This window comes from Geotrypetes seraphini, chromosome 5, assembly GCF_902459505.1.
Source record: "Geotrypetes seraphini chromosome 5, aGeoSer1.1, whole genome shotgun sequence".
Taxonomy (NCBI): domain Eukaryota; kingdom Metazoa; phylum Chordata; class Amphibia; order Gymnophiona; family Dermophiidae; genus Geotrypetes; species Geotrypetes seraphini.
Window position 1 is genome coordinate 262,918,450 of NC_047088.1, and position 18,026 is coordinate 262,936,475.

At 45.1% G+C, this 18,026-nt stretch overlaps 1 protein-coding gene across 5 annotated transcripts in view; it reads left to right on the forward strand.

Moving 5' to 3' along the window:
• VIL1 (villin 1) overlaps nt 1-17,488 on the forward strand; it is an 86,200-nt gene extending 68,712 nt beyond the window's left edge. For all 5 annotated transcript variants that reach the window (XM_033945724.1, XM_033945729.1, XM_033945725.1 and 2 more), the window contains 4 exons: nt 3,483-3,671; nt 5,882-5,953; nt 14,350-14,490; nt 17,098-17,488. In XM_033945724.1, the coding sequence (XP_033801615.1) occupies nt 3,483-3,671; nt 5,882-5,953; nt 14,350-14,490; nt 17,098-17,211 (516 nt within the window). In that variant the 3' untranslated portion in view covers nt 17,212-17,488. The remainder of the gene's footprint in view (nt 1-3,482; nt 3,672-5,881; nt 5,954-14,349; nt 14,491-17,097) is intronic.
• The last annotated feature ends 538 nt before the right edge of the window (nt 17,489-18,026 follow it).

An 18,026-nucleotide genomic window follows, 5' to 3' on the forward strand; every position in this document is an offset into this window, starting at 1 on the left:
CCATGGAGAAAGACTAAGATACCCAAAAGTACATGTGTTCCTCCGCAAATTTGTGGTTCGCGAATCGCAGACTTGCTCATTCGCGGTCTGTTCCGACCGCCTCTTCCTGTAGTAAAGTCAGGCTACACCAATCAGGAGCTGTGTGTCAAAGGAAGAAAAGAAGCGGTCGGAGCAGACCCGCGAGTGGTTTTCGTCACCCGCTGGCGCTCCAGCTACCCTCTCCTGCCTCCCCTGCCTTTTGACAGGCGAAAAACCGCATTTGCAGGTTTTTGAAATTTGCGGGAGTTCCTGGAATGGAACCCCCGCAAATTTGGGGGGAGTACTGTAAAAGAAAAAAAAAAAAAAAAGGAAGAAAATGAAGAAAAAAGATTGCACCTGAAAACCACCGAACATGTTGTGAAACTATAAAAAAAAAAAAAAAAGAGGGGCCTGATAATTTGAAAAATCATAAGCCCCCTCCTTTACTAACGTGTAGCGCAGGTTTTAGCACCGGCAGCGGCGGTAACTGCTCCAACGCTCACATGAGCATCAGAGCAGTTACCGCCGCTGCCGGCGCTAAAACCCGCCCTACGCATTAGTAAAGGAGGGGCTTAGTGTAAATGCATGAAAAAAAGAGTGTCTACCTGCATAATAAGCGAAAAAATATAGTAGGATAAATATGTTTTCTGAAAAAATGTGAAGTAAATAATAATAAAATTGAAAAAAAACCTGCATCCTGAACTGCTCCACGTTCTCTCACACACCCTGATATGGCAGAATCCTGGCCACACATTTGATTGGCATGGCCAGTGCTGCCCCCAAGTGTGTTTCAGAGGGAACTGCACTGGCTGGGTCGTACAGAATGCCCAGGCAGCGGGCTCTGCTCTGCGCTCTCTTTTTCTTGTCAGAAGTACGCACAGGAAAATACAGAGCAGATCAGGACATTGAGAGGTAATGATAAAGTGTGTGGCGGCTGCTGCTTTATCTAGGTTTGCCATTAGGTGCTGACCTGGGGCACATGTCTCCCTGTAAGTAACACAGCTATATCCTCTGCTTTGGAAGGTTTGCCAGTGAGAGCTTCTCCTTTTGCTGCTGGCCAGATCTGCCCTCATTGATCTTTAGAACTGCTGCAGTTGTTTTTGTTTTGGGGGAAGGGTTATTTTTGGCTAAGCCATCACGTCACCTCCATAATTACCAGAAGGGGGACAAAGAGATATCTTGGGGCACCCCAAAGGCCCATTTTCCCCCTCTTATCTTCAGCCAATTTGACTCCATTAGCTTGTCTTTGGCGAGGGAGGTAGTGTGACATGAATAGAAGAGGGGGGGGGAATGCAACACACGAACGGAAGGGAAGAGAAGAGGGCATGCTGAACATGGATGAAAGGGGAGGAGGGAGAAGGGGGATAATGCGCATGGATGGAAGGAGACAGGTCTCTGAAGGGGTTGAGTGAGGGTGGAAATGGAGTTAATATGGTCAAAGACAGGCAAGAGGAGATGGGGTAGAGGGTAGGAAGACAGAATAGCCTGGCGACAAGGAAAGGAAGGAGAGACTGGGACGGAGCTGGGGCTAGTGAGGGGACAAGAGGCAGTGGAGGATAGATAAGGGTTGAGAGGATGAGATCAGGGAACTAGGATGGGAGAATAATAGACTGGGGAAGAAGAAAAACAAGATGAGGCAAGAGGATGAGAAGGAGCTGACAGAAGCCAGTAGAGAGAAAAGCGTGAAAGAAAGAATGAGGATGAAATCATAGAGGCAGAGCTGAAAAAAGAAAGACCAGCACCAGACAGAACAAGAGAAAATAGAAAGACAAACCTGGAAAGGCATTTAGGAGGAGACCGACCCAAATGGAAGAGTAGGGTCAACCCAATTAGAAAAGTACCTGGACCAACCTTTTATCAGCTTCCATTAGTCAATCTTTGTTTTATGTTGCCCATCGTGCTCTCTGGACACCGTACAAAGTGTCTAGGTTGCAGAGGAGTAGATCTGGACTCTGCAACCTATGTTGTACATTTGCCCAAATGTGAAGCAGTTTTGGTGCTACATATGGGTCAAATTGAAGTCGTATTTCATTTTCAAATTTCATTGACTTAAAAACAGAGGGGCCTAATCAAAAAATACATCTAAGTTCGTTTTGGATACATTGATGTGTATTACTTTTTTGTCTTTTATTCATTTCCTTGAATGTATTTTTGAAATAGTTCTATTTGAAAGGTATTTTATGTATTTTGCTTCCTGCCAAGTTAATATAAATGTTAAATAAATATGAAGAAATTGCAAACCATATAGAATTAGGGTTGTCAGATTTTACGACTGTAAAATCCTGTCACCCTAGACCCACCCCCCAGTCCTGACAATCTCCGCCTCAGTCCTGCCCTAGCTCCACCCCCCGCTGCCTGCTTTGGTCGGGCATGCGCAGATTGCCTCCTGCCTGCCGCGATTGCTGGGTTTTGAAAAGCCATCCGGACCCCTGGACATAACCTCAAAAGGAGGGGAAATCGGACATGTGGTAACCCTTTGTAGAATGCTTCCTTCCAGGTAGAACGTTGTATCCTGTTTTGATCGTGTATCCTCCCCTCTTCATCTACACGCTTTTGGTTTTATCCATAGAGCCTTTTATGATAAGACCCCTCCCTCCCTTGCTGAGGTAGTGATATCATATGTGCCTGGGAGGGTTTTGAGTAGAGACTGACACGGGGACAGAATTTGTCCCTGTCCCCACGGTTAACTGTGGAAAACCATCTCCGTGTAATTCTTTAAGGAGAGAGGGAAGAATCCGAGTATGAAAGGGCCCAGCCACTGACCCTCAAGCCTTGCTTTGAAGAATGCTGGTGTAGAAGGACCAAAGATGAGATACACTGAAGAATGACATAAGATGGTTTCTCATAGTTATCCGCAGGGATGGAGACAGTCTGTCCCCGTCTCATTCTCTGGTTCTGAGGTCAACAGCTGAATTCGAACTTGTGGTTCCTGATTTATCTGGGGCCACTGGAGATCCACAAGAAAGGGAGCATTCTGCTACCTGGCTCCGACCTTGTGGAATGTTCTATCCTCAGCCTTTTAGGGGTAGAAGGATCTATGAAACGCTTTAAGCGACTGATAAAAGTGCATTTTTTCTGCCATTGCATTTGAGGTTTCTCCCATAGGTGAGTGCTCTAACTTTCCGTTTTAATTTTTAATCATTTTAAGGAACGTGTGATCTTGATATTATGTGTTTCCTATTACAAGCTGGGAGTCCTTTTCTAGTTTCAGTTGATTGATTAAACACTGCTGCGTTCTTCTATAAAGCCAAGGGGTATAGCAAGTCTAATAAAATATTAACTGCGTGCTTCCCAAAATACAGCTCCTGAAATGCCTGCATGCAGATCACATGCAAGTAGCTGCATACTTTCTGTGTGTCTACCTTGTTCACGTGGATGTGGTTGTGCTAGATCTACAAAAGCCCTTTCTGTGCATTATAAAATGACTCCCAGCTTTCTTCTCATCTCTTTTGCTTCCCTTATAGCTGTTTTTCTGGATAGGGAAAAATGCAAATGAGAAAGAGAAGAAGGACGCTGCCATCACTGCTCAGGAATACCTCAAGAGCCACCCGAGCGGCCGAGACCCTGATACGCCCATCATCGTGGTGAAACAGGGCTTTGAACCCCCTACTTTCACAGGCTGGTTCCTGGCCTGGGATCCCTTCAAGTGGAATGTAAGTGTCCCAAAACATTCACCTTTGTTCTTGTACCTCTTGGGGGGGTTGAGCAGGGCTAGAGCTCTAGAGTTCGGCAGCCATCTGCCTCGTGGAGGAAACCCAAAACCTAGACTGTTTGATATTCTTTTAAATGGCTGATGAGGCTTTTCCTAAACTTACCGGTTGGTTCCACATATTCCTGGAAAGCCAATCCAGTGCTGTTTTTTCTACATTGCCTGTGTGTGCTGGGGTAAAAAATTGTGTGGTGAACCGGAAGTGAGACACTGCTTGTCTCACTTCCGGTTCACCACACAATTGTTTCCCACGTACTCACCTTTATAGGACCCCAGGGACCCCTGAAGAAGACTTTTTGTCGAAACGCGGACCGTGTTGGGTCCTGTATCCCTAGCGGACTAGGTCCTTTAAGGCTCTTATGTGGATGATTTATTTTTATGTGGATGGAATTATTTTATGTGGATGATTTCAATGTACCTTTGGAACTTTGACACTTTCAAGTAAAGTCCATTTAGGAACATTGTCACTCCACAGAGTTTTTTTGGTCTTCTCTGGATTTTCTTCTTTGTGGATATTTTGGGATCAATTCCTTTTTTTTTTCTGGGGTAAAAGCCAGGACTGGATCAGATTATTATTATTATTTTTTTTTTTTTGGGGGGGGAGGGAAAACGGAGCCACAAGACAATACAGGCTTCCCAGTTCTGAGGCAGAGAAGGTCTACATCTAAAAGCCGGAAGCCTTTCTGGAGCTCTCTTCCCAAGCTGTAACGGGAGAATCCTAGTGATACAACCAAGGGCTGGTGTGAAACCATCCCAGGGCTTAGTCCTGCTTTATCCACTATGCCATGTGTCATCTTAGACAGTAAGCTCTTCAGGCCAGGGAGTTGTAACTGAATTCTAATGATGTTTTAAGCATCATTTGGAAAGGTGGGCTGAACAACCCACCCCCCCCCCCCCCAACACACACACACACACACATTAAGATTATAAGGCAGGAATTGCAGACTGACAGAGAGGACTCTTTTGCTCAGGTAGCACACCTCAAGAAAATAAACCATACACCAGACATGCTGATGGTGGTGGGACATTGCAGGCTCCCTCTTTTTGACCCTTTCCAATAGCTCAATGAAAGCCTTGACAGCATCTGGTCCAGAGCAGCTCCTCCTCTGAAAAGACCAGCCATCTTGAGAGTCAAGCTCTTGAAATCCCTCAATACTGGTCCCTAATTCTGCCTCCCCAGTACCCCATTAAAACAGCCCACCTCTACCCCAACTAAAGATGTTAGACACATAGAAACATGATGGCCCATCCATAGCATCCACTACTTCCTCTTTTCCTAGAGTCTATTGGCTGTATATTTGCAGGGTTTCGGGTTGCTTCACAGAATCTGGCAGTGGATGGATTTTGTGCTGCTCTTACAGAGGCGACACTAGAATTTGAATATATATTTGTTTTGTTGTTGTACGACAAGTGAGAAATCTGGGACTGATGTGTTGCATTCAGCTTTTAGAGATGGGATAGGCAAATTCACACAAAACTTACAGTTTAACAATCAAATAGTTAAGTGTGTTTTGTTCAACTGTGAATTTTAGCATTCAGTGTGTCATATTCATGAACCTTGTCTGGCGATTGGGAGGAAAAGTGGTGGGGTTGGTGTGGGCACAGATATACAGTATATGTATGATTTTGGAATTAGAATATAGTGGTCGTGTCGTGGGAAATTAGTTCTAACAAAGGGATCGTAGCCCTGATGAAACCCCTCCAGGGTGAAACATGTCGGGGATGTATCCCTTAGAATTGACCACTCAAGCTAAGTATTAGCTTTACATTAATCAATTATGAAGATTCAAAAGATTTATTACATTCAAATTTAAAACATTTACTATTATAAGTGACCCGGTGAGGATTTAATGTATAAAGCCAACCACTATGAAACATATTTGAGTGGCTGGTGGCATTTTTGAGGGTCTGAAGATTAATATTATTAGATGGGGGTAATTAAGAGATGGTCACAAATAGACCAACCTCCTACGAATGTCAGATATATATATGTAAACATCCTGTATGTCCAGCTCCCAATGAAACGTACATGCACAATTTAGAGAAATATGCAAAAATATATACACGCATGTGAAAACAGATGTTTCCGTCTTGCCCTGCATGGCAGCTGCCCCCACGGTGAAGTTCACGGTCTCTCTCATCCTTTTTGTGCAGCAAACAAAGAAGTCGTACGAAGAGCTGAAGGCAGAGTTGGGAGACCCCAGTATTATTGATCAGATCAACACGGTAAGAGAAGGGACCACACTGGGGGGTGCCACATGCAGACCTCCCCTTTCGTTCCTTGGATTTTCTAGCCCTGTTTCACAGGCTAAGTGAGGCAGATGTGAGACAAAATCAGTGCATGAGATTTACCAATTGCATTCTTCATTTGCTGTGTAACCCCTTTTTTTTTGCACTTGACAATCCACTCTCCCCTTTTCTCTCTAAAATGATGGGAGACCTTATCAGATCTGTAATTTAAAAAAACAAACATTACTCTTCGCAAGGTGAAAAGAGGCACTTTCTTGAACAGTGAAAGGTTTCTTTAGCAACAGACTAAACTATATACAATATCTCTTAGTCGTAAAGATTTTCAGCTGTTATAGAATCCTCCATATTGGATAGAGTCAGATTCAATAATTCATATGCACTTGGTCAGTTGGTTGGAGACGGACCAAAAGACAAATTTAACGCCTAAGAACAGGTCTTAAATCTCCTTTGGTGAGAGGTCATTTTCCTAAGACCACCCTCCAGTGGGTCCAAGAGCTGTCTTGGTCTCTTATGATGCTGAGCTTTCAGAAACTCACAGCCCTCCTTGAACAGGGAGCCTGGCAGTTTCAAAGGAGCCAGTATGTCTGCATATACTAACCTATTTCCTTGACAACCTCTCCATTTCAGGTGCAGTCAATCCAAACCCAATCTGCCACATATCCAGCCGTCCTAATGCTTGGGACTGCAAACAGCAGTGATATAATTTTAAACCCCTGTATCTTAATGTTAACACTTTGACTAGCAGAATAGGATATACATACACCCTACCCCTTACTCTCAAGGTGAATATTTCTATTCTGCTATATCTGCATTGGCCGTAAGTCGGGTCATCTCCACAAAGGCTCTCGCTAATCCTGGAAAGTTACATAAAATAAGCAGGTCATAGGTGGAGATCTGGTTTTGATGCCCTGGTTAGGTAGGCCCAGGTTAGCTATTTGCATACAAACAGCTGGGCCATGCACCACAACTTCAAAGGAGTGCTGTTATGCAGTGGCATACCAAAGGGGGGGGGGGAGGCGGGCTGCCCCAGGTGCAAGCCCTGAGGAGGTGCTCCCGGCCTTGAAGTAATTGGCAGAGGAGGGGCGGGACCGTGGCGGAGAAAACAGCGCCGAAGCAGCGCAAAGATCGCTGGCATCGTGATCTTGCTGCAGGCTGTTTCTCTAGGTAAATGGTGCGGGGAGGCCAGGGGGGCGAGCGGTCCTTCGGGGTAGGTCAGCAGCAGGCCTTCAGGGGGGAGACAGGCCTTCAAGGGGGACAGGCAGGCAGGTCTTCAAGGGGTACAGGCAGGCAGGCCTTCAAGGGGGGGCAGGCAGGCCTTCAAGGGGGACAGGCAGGCGGGCCTTCAAGGGGGACAGGCAGGCAGGCCTTCAGGGGTGGGATGCATGTCTTCAAGGGGTTGGACAGGCCTTCAGGGGAGGGGGGCCCTGATGTAGAAGTACACAGAGGGAAGGGGGGGTTCAAAGAGATGTGCATATGCCAGACTTTGGGTGGGAAGAAATAATGGGTCTGAACATAAGAGGAGAGGGAGAGAGATGATGGACCATGGGTTTTAGGGAGGGAAGGAACAGAAAGAGAAAGAAGTTGGACACAAGGGATGGTGTGGGGGGGGGATAGAGATACTGGATAGGAGGGTAGTTGGGAAAAAAAAGGGAGAGATGGTGGGCCCTGGGGTGGTGGGGAAGGAGGGAGAGATGCTGGATGAAAGGGTAGTTAAGAAAAGATGGATCTGTGGAGGGAGACGAAAAAAGGAAAGATGCCAGACTTCCTGGGGAGGGAAGGGAAACGGGGAGGACAGAGATAGCAGATGGATAGTTAGCATGCAGAAAGAATGAAGAAGGAGACCCTGGCAAGCAAGTTATCAGAAGACAACCAGAGCCTTGGCCCAACAAGATTTAAAAAATAACCAGACAACCCAAGGTAGAAAAACTAATTTTATTTTCTGTTTTGTGATTACAATATGTCAGATTTGAAATGTGTATCCTGCCGGAGCTGGTGTTAAACCGCAAACATGAGCTAGGATTTAACAGAGAAAGGAAAAGTCCTTTTTGTTTCTTTATTTTATTTACACCACAGCACTAGTGTGGTTAGGAGAAGCCAAAGGGGGGTGAAAAAGCTATAAAATAAACCCACCAGGATGTTTGAAAAAAACACCCAATTGGGCAGGAAAATTGAATCGAAAAACCAATTCAACAGGCTGAATCGAATCGAAATGTTTTTCCTGAATCTTAGACTTTAGGACCTGTGATTGGGGAGAGATGGCATCCTCAGTACTTTATAATGCAAGTGAATCAAGGATTTGGTCAGACTTTTGAAGGGTCTGCAGAAGAAAAATATTGTATAGGCCGGGGACATGAGACAGCAGGAAATGGGAACTTTTCTTCCTTCTATTTTTGTGAATGGCAAGGCTGAGGATGTCAGAGAGTTCAGTTAAAATATGTGCTTCATAAGAAAATATAATAATGTGTTTTATAAAGTTTATAAGCATTGCTGAATTACCCGGTGAGGTGTTCCTAGAGGTGGTGGTGGTGGCAGCGTGTCAATGTGTTGAGAGGAAGAGGTGGTCTGGGAAATTCTGCTGAGCAAACTCCAGGCCCATTTCCACTCCCCAGTTAGTCCACTCCACTCAACTGGTTCACACACTGAGTGGGTCTTTGGGTGTTGTTCCTGGGTAGTTGTTTTGGGATCTCTTCCAGTAGTTTGTCAGTATCTCCTTCTGGTCCAAGGAAGGAAACTTTGTTAACCTTAGCATTGACCTTCAGAATATGTTTGTAACAGTGCTGCTTGTGTGGTATTAGGCTATGTAGTGATCGAAAGAAAAAACCAAGCCTTTGCACATTTTTGCACTATATGGTAGGTGTATGAGGAGATTCACATTTCCTGCACAGCTAAGTCCGTGTGAAGTTACCTTGTGCTGTATTTGACATCTAGCAAGGTCTCTGTTTGGAAGGAAAGATCTAAACTTAAAAATGAAGTGGCCAGATGTTATGGTAAAAGCAGATAGCGTAGCTGGTTTTAAGAAAGATTTGGACAAATTCCTGGAGGAAAAGTCCATAGTCTGTTATTAAGACATGATGGAAGTGTCTGCTTGCCCTGGGTCGGTAGCATGGAATGTTGCTACTCTTTGGGTTTTGACCAGGTACTAGTGACTTGGATTGGCTACCATGAGAATGGGCTACTGGGCATGATGGACCACTGGTCTGACCCAGTTAGGCTATTCTTATGTTATGTCCTCATTGGTAGGGGCCTTTGTTTTCACTTCTTATTTTAATGTATTTTTTTTCTGGGAACTTATCAGTGTTTTTTTATAATGGGAACAAAAATGGAAGAGAATTAATGTGTGTGGATTGGGGGGGGGGGGTAACTAATTTCTTCAGCTAAATAATTCAATCCACCTCAACCAGACATAGGAGAACTCGCACACCATTCACACATCCTCCAACCAAAAACGTCAAAAGAAAAAAAACTGTTCGACAACCTCCTAGCCTTTCGAGCTGCAACACTCGACCCCCAACTCTACAACCTATTGACCTCGACCACAGACTACAAAACCTTCAAAAAAGAAATAAAAACCCTTCTATTCAAAAAACACATAAAACCGAACTAACACAATCAGAACTGTCCCAAGCATCTCCTGCAACTATTCCATATGTACTTCTGATGTCATGACAATTCAGACATAATTTATGTTATGTTATGTTAGGAATAATGGTTACATATATGAGGTTCAATATGAGAAAATTTTCACTGCCTGTTTCTATTCTGACAATTTATTCTGTTTCATAATCATTACAAAAAATATTTTTTTACATGGGGGGGGGGGGTGTGTGTCAAAAAATGATAGGCCCCGGGTGCCACATACCCTAGTCACTCTGGACTAGGGTTACCCAATTTTTATAGAGAGGGCCTCCAAGCATGTGCAGATGTGACATGATAACAACACATGGATGTGTATGGCATCATTGCGTCTCATCCACACATGCTCAGAGGCCCCCCAGTCATGACCCCGAGCTCAGGGCTTTCCAAACCCTGGACAAACTGCCAGGTTTTGGACATCTATCCGGGCACCCAGACAGTCCTCTAAAAAGAGGACATGCCTAGGTTTTCGCAGACATCTGATAGCCCTATTCTGGACCTCTTCCTTTGCTGCCCCACCAGGGGACCTCCTCCATCTACATCTACACCTCTGTGTTCATCCCATGCTTCTTTGAACTCTGTCACTGTTTTCTTCTCCACCACCTCTCTCGGGAGCGATTTCCAGGCATCCACCACCCTCTCCGTAAAGTAGAATTTCGTAACATTGCTCTTGAATCTACCACCCCTCAACCTCAAATTATGTCCTCTGGTTTTACCATTTTCCTTTCTCTGGAAAAGATTTTGTTCTATGTTAATACCATTCAAGTATTTGAACGTCTGAATCATATCTCCCTGTCCCTCCTTTCCTCTAGGTTATACATATTCAGGGCTTATCCTATTTCTGCCATAAGGTTGTTCTGCAGTGCCTCCAAATTATTGTATATTTTTTGATACAGTTTCTTGGCAGTCCTATCATTAGGTTTCAATCTGCTGTTTCCAAGTTCTCATTTATTGTATTTGGTTTTTGTTTGATCATTTTACTATTGTTATGCTCTAAATAGAAACTAACAGCAGATGGTCAAATAATTAAGAAAAAAAAGAGTTATAATGACTGGCACCAAATTCTGCTGTCTCCATTCATTCTTCTTCTCAGAATGTGTCCTCATTCTCCTCAGCAGATCTCTGTGTGCAGAAGGTTCACCTCTCAAAAGAAATGTCTAAGTAAAACTAAGACCCCAGACATTTCTAGGCACTGTATATTAACTAATCATATGCCACCACAATCGCACTTCTGGCTTACCAATCATTTTCATTCACATCAGGGACCTCAGAACGCCACCCAAATCTACTTAATTGGCGTGGCATCTCTCCTCACTGGTTCCCTTTAATTATGGAGTGAATTATTCCAACTATTGTTTTTTTTTATTTTTTCTTTAAATACTCTATGGTTAATACTGATGTATAAATCTTATCTTAGGCTGAGTTATTTTAAATACTTAGCTCTAAACATTGCTGCACCAGTCCCCTCCGAAGCATTTCATTCTTCCTCAGGGTCAGGGATACTGGACGTGCAGAATTTATTAAGACCTTAGCGTGATCCTTTCCTATAGCCACAATGCAAACTGTAGGAGGATTAATCCCTATAGAGGCCACTTTCCATTCAGCTAGAAGCCCAGTAGAACACACAGCTAGCCACATGAGAAATAAAGGTGATGTCTCTATACAAGTATCTTGGTTTTCTCATTCTACAAATACTATGTAAACCTTAATAGATAAGATGAAGAACTGTAATCCTACCTCATAGAAACATAGAAGATGACGGCAGATAAGGGCCATAGCCCATCAGGTCTGCCCACTCTACTGACCCACCCCCAAGTCTACTATCCTAGGGATCCCACTCCTGGTGACAGGTTCCCTTGGCTTAACCCTCTAAGGCAGGGGTGTCCAATGTCGGTCCTCGAGGGCCGTAGTCCAGTCGGATTTTCAGGATTTCCCCAATGAATATACATGAGGTCTATTTGCATGCACTGCTTTCATTGTATGCTAATAGATCTCATGCATATTCATTGGGGAAATCCTGAAAACACGACTGGATTGCGACCCTCGAGGACTGACATTGGACACCCCTGCTCTAAGGGATCCCACATGGGCATCCCATTTGCTCTTAAATTCTTGCACGCTGTTTGCCTCGATCACCTGCACCGGGAGCTCGTTCCAAGGATCAATCACTCTCTCGGTGAAGAAATATTTCCTGGTGTCGCCATGAAATTTCCCGCCCCTGAGTTTGAGCGGATGCCCTCTTGTGGCTGAGGGTCCTTTGAGAAAGAGAATCTCTTCTTCCTTCTCGATATGGCCGGTAATATATTTAAACGTCTCGATCATGTCTCCTCTCTCCCTATGTTCCTTGAGTGAGTACAGCCACAAATTTTTCAGCCTTTCCTCGTACTGATAGATCCTTGAGCCCCGAGACCATCCTGGTGGCCATCCGTTGCACCGACTCTACTCTCAGCACATCTTTTCGGTAGTGTGGCCTCCAGAATTGCACACAGTATTCCAAATGAGGTCTCACCATGGTTCTGTATAATGGCATTATGACTTCAGGCTTCCGGCTGACGAGACTCCTGTGGATGCAACCTAACAACTGTCTTGCCTTAGATGAAGCCTTCTCCACATGATCAGCAGTTTTCATGTCTGCACTGATGATCACTCCCAAGTCTCGTTCTGTTGAAGTTCTAGCTAAGGTCTCACCATTCAAGGTGTAAGTTCTGCACGGATTTCTGCCAAGGTGCATGATCTTGCATTTCTTAGCGTTGAAGCCCAGCTGCCAGGTCGAGGACCAAAGCTCCAACAAATGTAGGTCCTGTGTCATACTATCGGGTGAATTGCCGTCTCTCACTATATTACATAGTTTGGCGGCGTCAGCGAATAACGTTATCTTATCTTGAAGCCCCTGAGTTAGGTCCCCTATGAATATGTTGAAAAGGAGCGGGCCCAAGACTGAACCCTGCGGTACTCCACTGGTCACCTCCGATGTTTTAGAGAGGGTACCGTTAACTACCACCCTCTGAAGTCTGCCACTCAGCCAGTCATTGATCCATGTAGTTAGTGTTTCTCCCAGCCCCATTGATTTCATCTTGCTCAACAGCCTGCGATGCGGGACACTATCGAAAGCTTTGCTGAAGTCTAGGTACACGACGTCCACGGATTCTCCCAAGTCTAGCTGTTTTGTTACCCAGTCAAAGAAGCTGATGAGATTGGATTGGCAGGACCTACCCTTGGTGAATCCGTGTTGACTGGGATCCTGTAGATTCTCCTCATCCAAGATTGTGTCTAATTTACATTTGATTAGTGTTTCAATGAGTTTGCATACTATTGATGTGAGACTCACTGGTCTGTAGTTTGCAGCCTCTGCCCTGCAACCCTTTTTGTGCAGTGGAACGACGTTAGCTGTTTTCCAGTCTATGGGGACTCTCCCCGAACTTAGGGAGAGATTGAAGAGTCCTGATAGCAGTTCTGCCAGGACATCACGCAGCTCACTGAACACCCTGGGGTGTAGATTGTCCGATCCCATGGCTTTGGTCACCTTGAGTCTAGCCAGTTCGTAGTAGATGTCGCCAGGTGTGAACTCAAAATTCTGAAATGGGTCTTCCACGCTGGGCCTTGCCTGCAACTGCGGACTGTGCCCAGGTGCCTCGCAGGTGAACACCAAGCAGAAGTATTCATTCAATAGTTCTGCTTTAATGGAATCTGATTCTGCGCAGTTCCCATCTGGTTTTCTAAGGCGTACTATCCCGTCTGTGTTCTTTTTCCTATCACTAATATACCTGAAGAAGGATTTGTCCCCTTTCTTCATGTTCTTTGCCAGAGTCTCTTCCACTCGAAGTTTGGCCTCCCTGACTGCCATTTTGACCGCTGCAGACCTCGCCCTATGTTCTAGTCTAGCTTCCCTAGTCTCCATTCGTTTGTAGGAAATAAATGCTTTTTTCTTCTTCTTGAAGAGGTGCGAGATTTCTGCGGAGTACCATTGGGGTTTGTTGTTTCTCCGCCGTTTGTGTACTGATTTAATGTAGAGGCTTGTCGCTTCATGTATGGTAGATTTCAGGGATGACCACATAGCTTCCACATCATCGGTCGTAGCTTGGTTCTGCAGTGTCCGATGGACGAAATCTCCCATGATTTCGAAGTCAGTGCCTCGGAAGTTGAGTACTTTTGTTTTCGTGTTTTATCTAGGGAAACCTTTCCTGAGGTAGAACCACACCATGTTGTGGTCGCTGGAGGCTAGCGTATCTCCAACGAGACCTTCGAGACGCTATCCCCGTTGGTGAGTACCAGGTCCAGGATCGTCTGGGCCCTTGTGGGTTCCAATACCATTTGTTTGAGTCGTGCTCCCTTTATGGATGTTAACAGTCTCCTGCTGCCGCTGGTTGTTGCTGAGTATGAGTTCCAATCTGCATCAGGCATGTTGAAGTCCCCTAGCAGAACAGCGTCTCCCCGTAGAGTGATATTCTCTATGTCTTCAATTAATTTGGAGTCTTTGTCTTCCAGTTGTCTTGGAGGTCTATATACTACACTAAGATACAGGCATTTTTCCCTGCCTCTGGCCAGGTTCACCCAGAGGGATTCCCCGGTGTACTTGACACCTGTGATTCTGGTAGTTTTGATGTCTTCTTTAATGTATAATGCCACCCCTCCCCCTGACTTTCCCTCTCTGTGGTATATGTGCTCAAGTGGAGGAGGAATGTAAATGATGTATACTGTTCACCAGTTTTAACTTCCATCTCACTCTCTCTGCTCCTTAGGAATTAAGCAATGTTCAACTAGAAGTATTCACCAGTAAAACCATATTCACTTCAGGCTCTATGAAGAGCTACCCAGCAGAGCAACTGGTTAATAAGCAAGCAGAAGAATTACCCGCGGGAGTCGATCCTACCAGGAAAGAGGTGAGAGGACAAATTGGAAGTGATGAAGTATAGGAAAGGTCAGGGAAGATCAGTGTTGGAGTGAGCAGGACTTCCCATTGGCGTTGAAACTCTAATGATCCAGGGAGCTGAAGGACGAGAGCTGTTCCATCATTCCAAATGATTTCACAGGGACAGTTACTAATTCAGCCTCACAATTCCTCTTTTTCCTTTCCTTCAAAAAGACCCAGGTGGTGGTAAGTAGAGCCCGAATGAACCCAGGATTTTCGGTTTCTGCTGAAATTGAATATACAACTACAACTGGCTGCTCAATTTTGGTAGAAACCAAAATCATAAATGAAATGCCTTCCTTTCCCCCAAGAAAAAAAAAAAGGTCCCCCAGCAGCCCCTCTTTCTCCATCCCATCCATAGGCCTGGTGATCTAGTGGCATCTTCACTCCTACCCTATGCTACTGTTCTATTGCAATGGCTGCCAAGACTGTTGCAGGAGGTCCTGGCAGCCATTTTGGCTCTAGAGTAGTGGCATGGGCCAAGAATGAGTGGGGTGCATTCCTGCCTCCAAAGATGCAACTAGACTACCAGGCCTTTAGGTGGGATGGGGAGGAGGGGGGGGTGATTACAAGGTGGGGAAGAGTGGGTTTTGGATTTTAGCTGAAAATACACAGGTATTTTCAGCTGAAATCCATACCCTGATTTCGGTCCAGTTGTGGTGCCAAATTTGAAATGGAAACCAAAATTCAGTTGGCCTCTAGTGGTAAGGGGCAACTTGGAAAGGAAGAGAGATGGAGAACCTTCCAGGCTTTTTGCTAGGAACAGGAGATTCAGCTGTGGAATACTAAGAATGTTCCTTCAAACGCTTTCTCTTCAGGGATGTTACATTATAAAAACTTGTGTACATTATGCCTAACTACATTATTACATGAGGTATGGAGGACATAGAGTAAAGATAATAGAAGAGGGCAGGGTGATAGTTATTGCTGGGGGTATAAGTAGGTTTATCAGACATCCGGGGAAAACACAGACATGCCCTTTTTTTAGAAGCCTGGTCGGGATCCCAGATGGACTTTCCAAAACCTGGCATTTGTCCAGGTTTTGGAAAGTCTCGATGAGCTCCATCCACATCTGGAGGGCCTGGAGCATGTGCGGAGGTTTGTGGGGGTGAGGCTGAACGGGGAAGGGCTGGACCATATGTCTGGATTGATGCGGCCTGTAAAAATGGTAACCCTAGGTTTAGGGGATATGGTACAACGATAGGAGGGGGCAGGTGATGTGCCTCAGTGTCCACACGTGAATGTGCCTGGTTACTTGTATTCTATGAAATGAACATATTTATAGAATAGGCTCCTCCTACCAGGCTCTCTTAGCATGCCTCATTCCCAATGAAACTCACATGACCTAATGGTCTCCCGGTAGAGTGGACACAGCACTGTGGTCTCAAGAAGATAAACTAATTCCTTCAGTATAAATTGAGCATCACTGGTTTGTTTGTTTTTCCTGAACAATAAGGGCCAGATATTCAAAGGTCTTATGACCTAACTGAAAGTTCTACTCATAAATTGGCTTCTCTGACAATTTACTAGGGCAGAGTGCAACCATTTTTATTTATATTTTCATTAGACTTTTATATGTAGGACCATAAACAGGGGGTAGTAATGGGCAGATTTAGAGTGGGGAATAGGTGTCAGGCCCTCAGCCCTGAGTTTCAGCATTAACTTCATAAATTAGGCTCATTAATCTAGGCAAGCGAATGGTAGGTCTTGCTTTGAGCATAACTTGTACGTTCTTAAATTAAAGTATATTTTCATCTGAAAAGTTGTGCTCCTAAGTCTGGCTGAAAATAGGGCATAGATTTAGGAGCGCATCCTTTAGGCCCTAAGGCCCAGATTCTCTAAACAGCACTGTTGTTGGTGGCTGCCTTAAAAGTAGGGTTGCCAGACTTTCCAATTGGAAAATCTGGATCCTAGACCCGCCGCCAGGCCTGCTCAATTCCGCCCATCCCCACCCTAGCTCTGCTGCCTGCAAATCGTGGTGGACATGCATGGATGTCACGCGATGCCATCATGCGTGCGCGTTAAATCATCGAGTGACATCTGCGCATGCGCGGACTTTCCTCCCTGCCCAATGCGATTTGAGGTGGCTTTTCAAAACCCGGCCAAGTGCCAGACCCCCGGACATGTCTTCAAAAGGAAGACATGTCTGGGGAAATCCTACTTAAATGTGGACGTCAATTTCATGTCAATCATGCGACAGTACCGTTTAGCAAAGGTAGGTGCTGGAAATGTGGGCCATGGTTTTCAAGGCCTACCTTTGACATGAATCGTGTCTCCTGAGGTGTCTACTGCCACGTAATGCCACTTCCAGCGTTAGCCACATGATTCTGGTGGTGTGCTTTTAGGTGCCTTGAAATTCCTGTTAAGTGCCATTTTAAACGGCATTTTGGACTTACCTTAGGCACCATTTAGAGAACATGGGCCAAAGTCTTTCTCCTCGCTGACTTATTCCTGTCCTAAAATCTTTGAGAAAGAGAGATATATTTTGGTGGAATGTATGTGCTCAGTCAGGACTACGTTGCTGGACTGTTTTTACGTTTTCCTGTGCCTACTGCTTCTCATCCTGCCTTCTCCCTAGGATTACCTGTCCAGTGAGGACTTCATGGCAATCTTTGGGATGTCCAGCTCCACCTTTAATAAAATGCCTGCCTGGAAACAGCAGAATCTCAAGAAATCAAAGGGTCTCTTCTAAGGCCGGAGAAAACTCGGTTCAAAGTAGTTCATTCATCTATTTTATTATTAATAAAGGAAGCTGTATATGAAATAAATCAATAATATCTGTAAGAGTTTACCGTTCTCAAAGCCCTGGGTTGACATATGGAACAAACTGACAAATGCACAGTGAGGACCAACACCATAATGTTTTTTTTGCAGTCTTTTTTTATTCCAATGGAAGAGGGAATTGAGTGTCCACACCTCGACAGTAGTGCTGCCTGATCCGGAGAATCAATTCGTTTAAAATAAAAAATAAAAAGGGGGGGGGGGGGGCTCACCGATTCATTGACCAACCCTCCTTCCCGTGCCTTCAGGTCTCCTAAAGCATGAGCCGTAGCACTGCTTCTTGCTGGTCGATGCAGGAGTGACCCTAACAGACTGCTGTCTTCCTCCACAGCACATTCCCTCTGCTGTGATCTCACTCCTGATGTCAGAGGAGGGGGCAGGAATGCGGCACAGGGAACGTGCTGCGGAGGCAGACAGCAGCCTGTTAAGATCACTACAGCACCGGCGATCCTCTTCAGGCTGCCCTAATTAGATAAAGGCAAAACCAGGAGGCCAGGGGGAAGCCGGAGGACCCTACTAAAAAAAAAAAAAATGTGGGGACATGCAAGCCTTCAGGAGGGGGGCCCTGGTGTAGAAGTACACAGATGGAGGGTCTAAAGAGATGTGCATATGCCTGACTGAAGGGGGGGGGTTGAAAAGAAATAATGGGTCTAAAAACAGAGGAGAGAGAGAGAGAGATGGTGGACAATGGGATTTAGGGAGGGAAGAAACAGGGAGAGAAGTTGA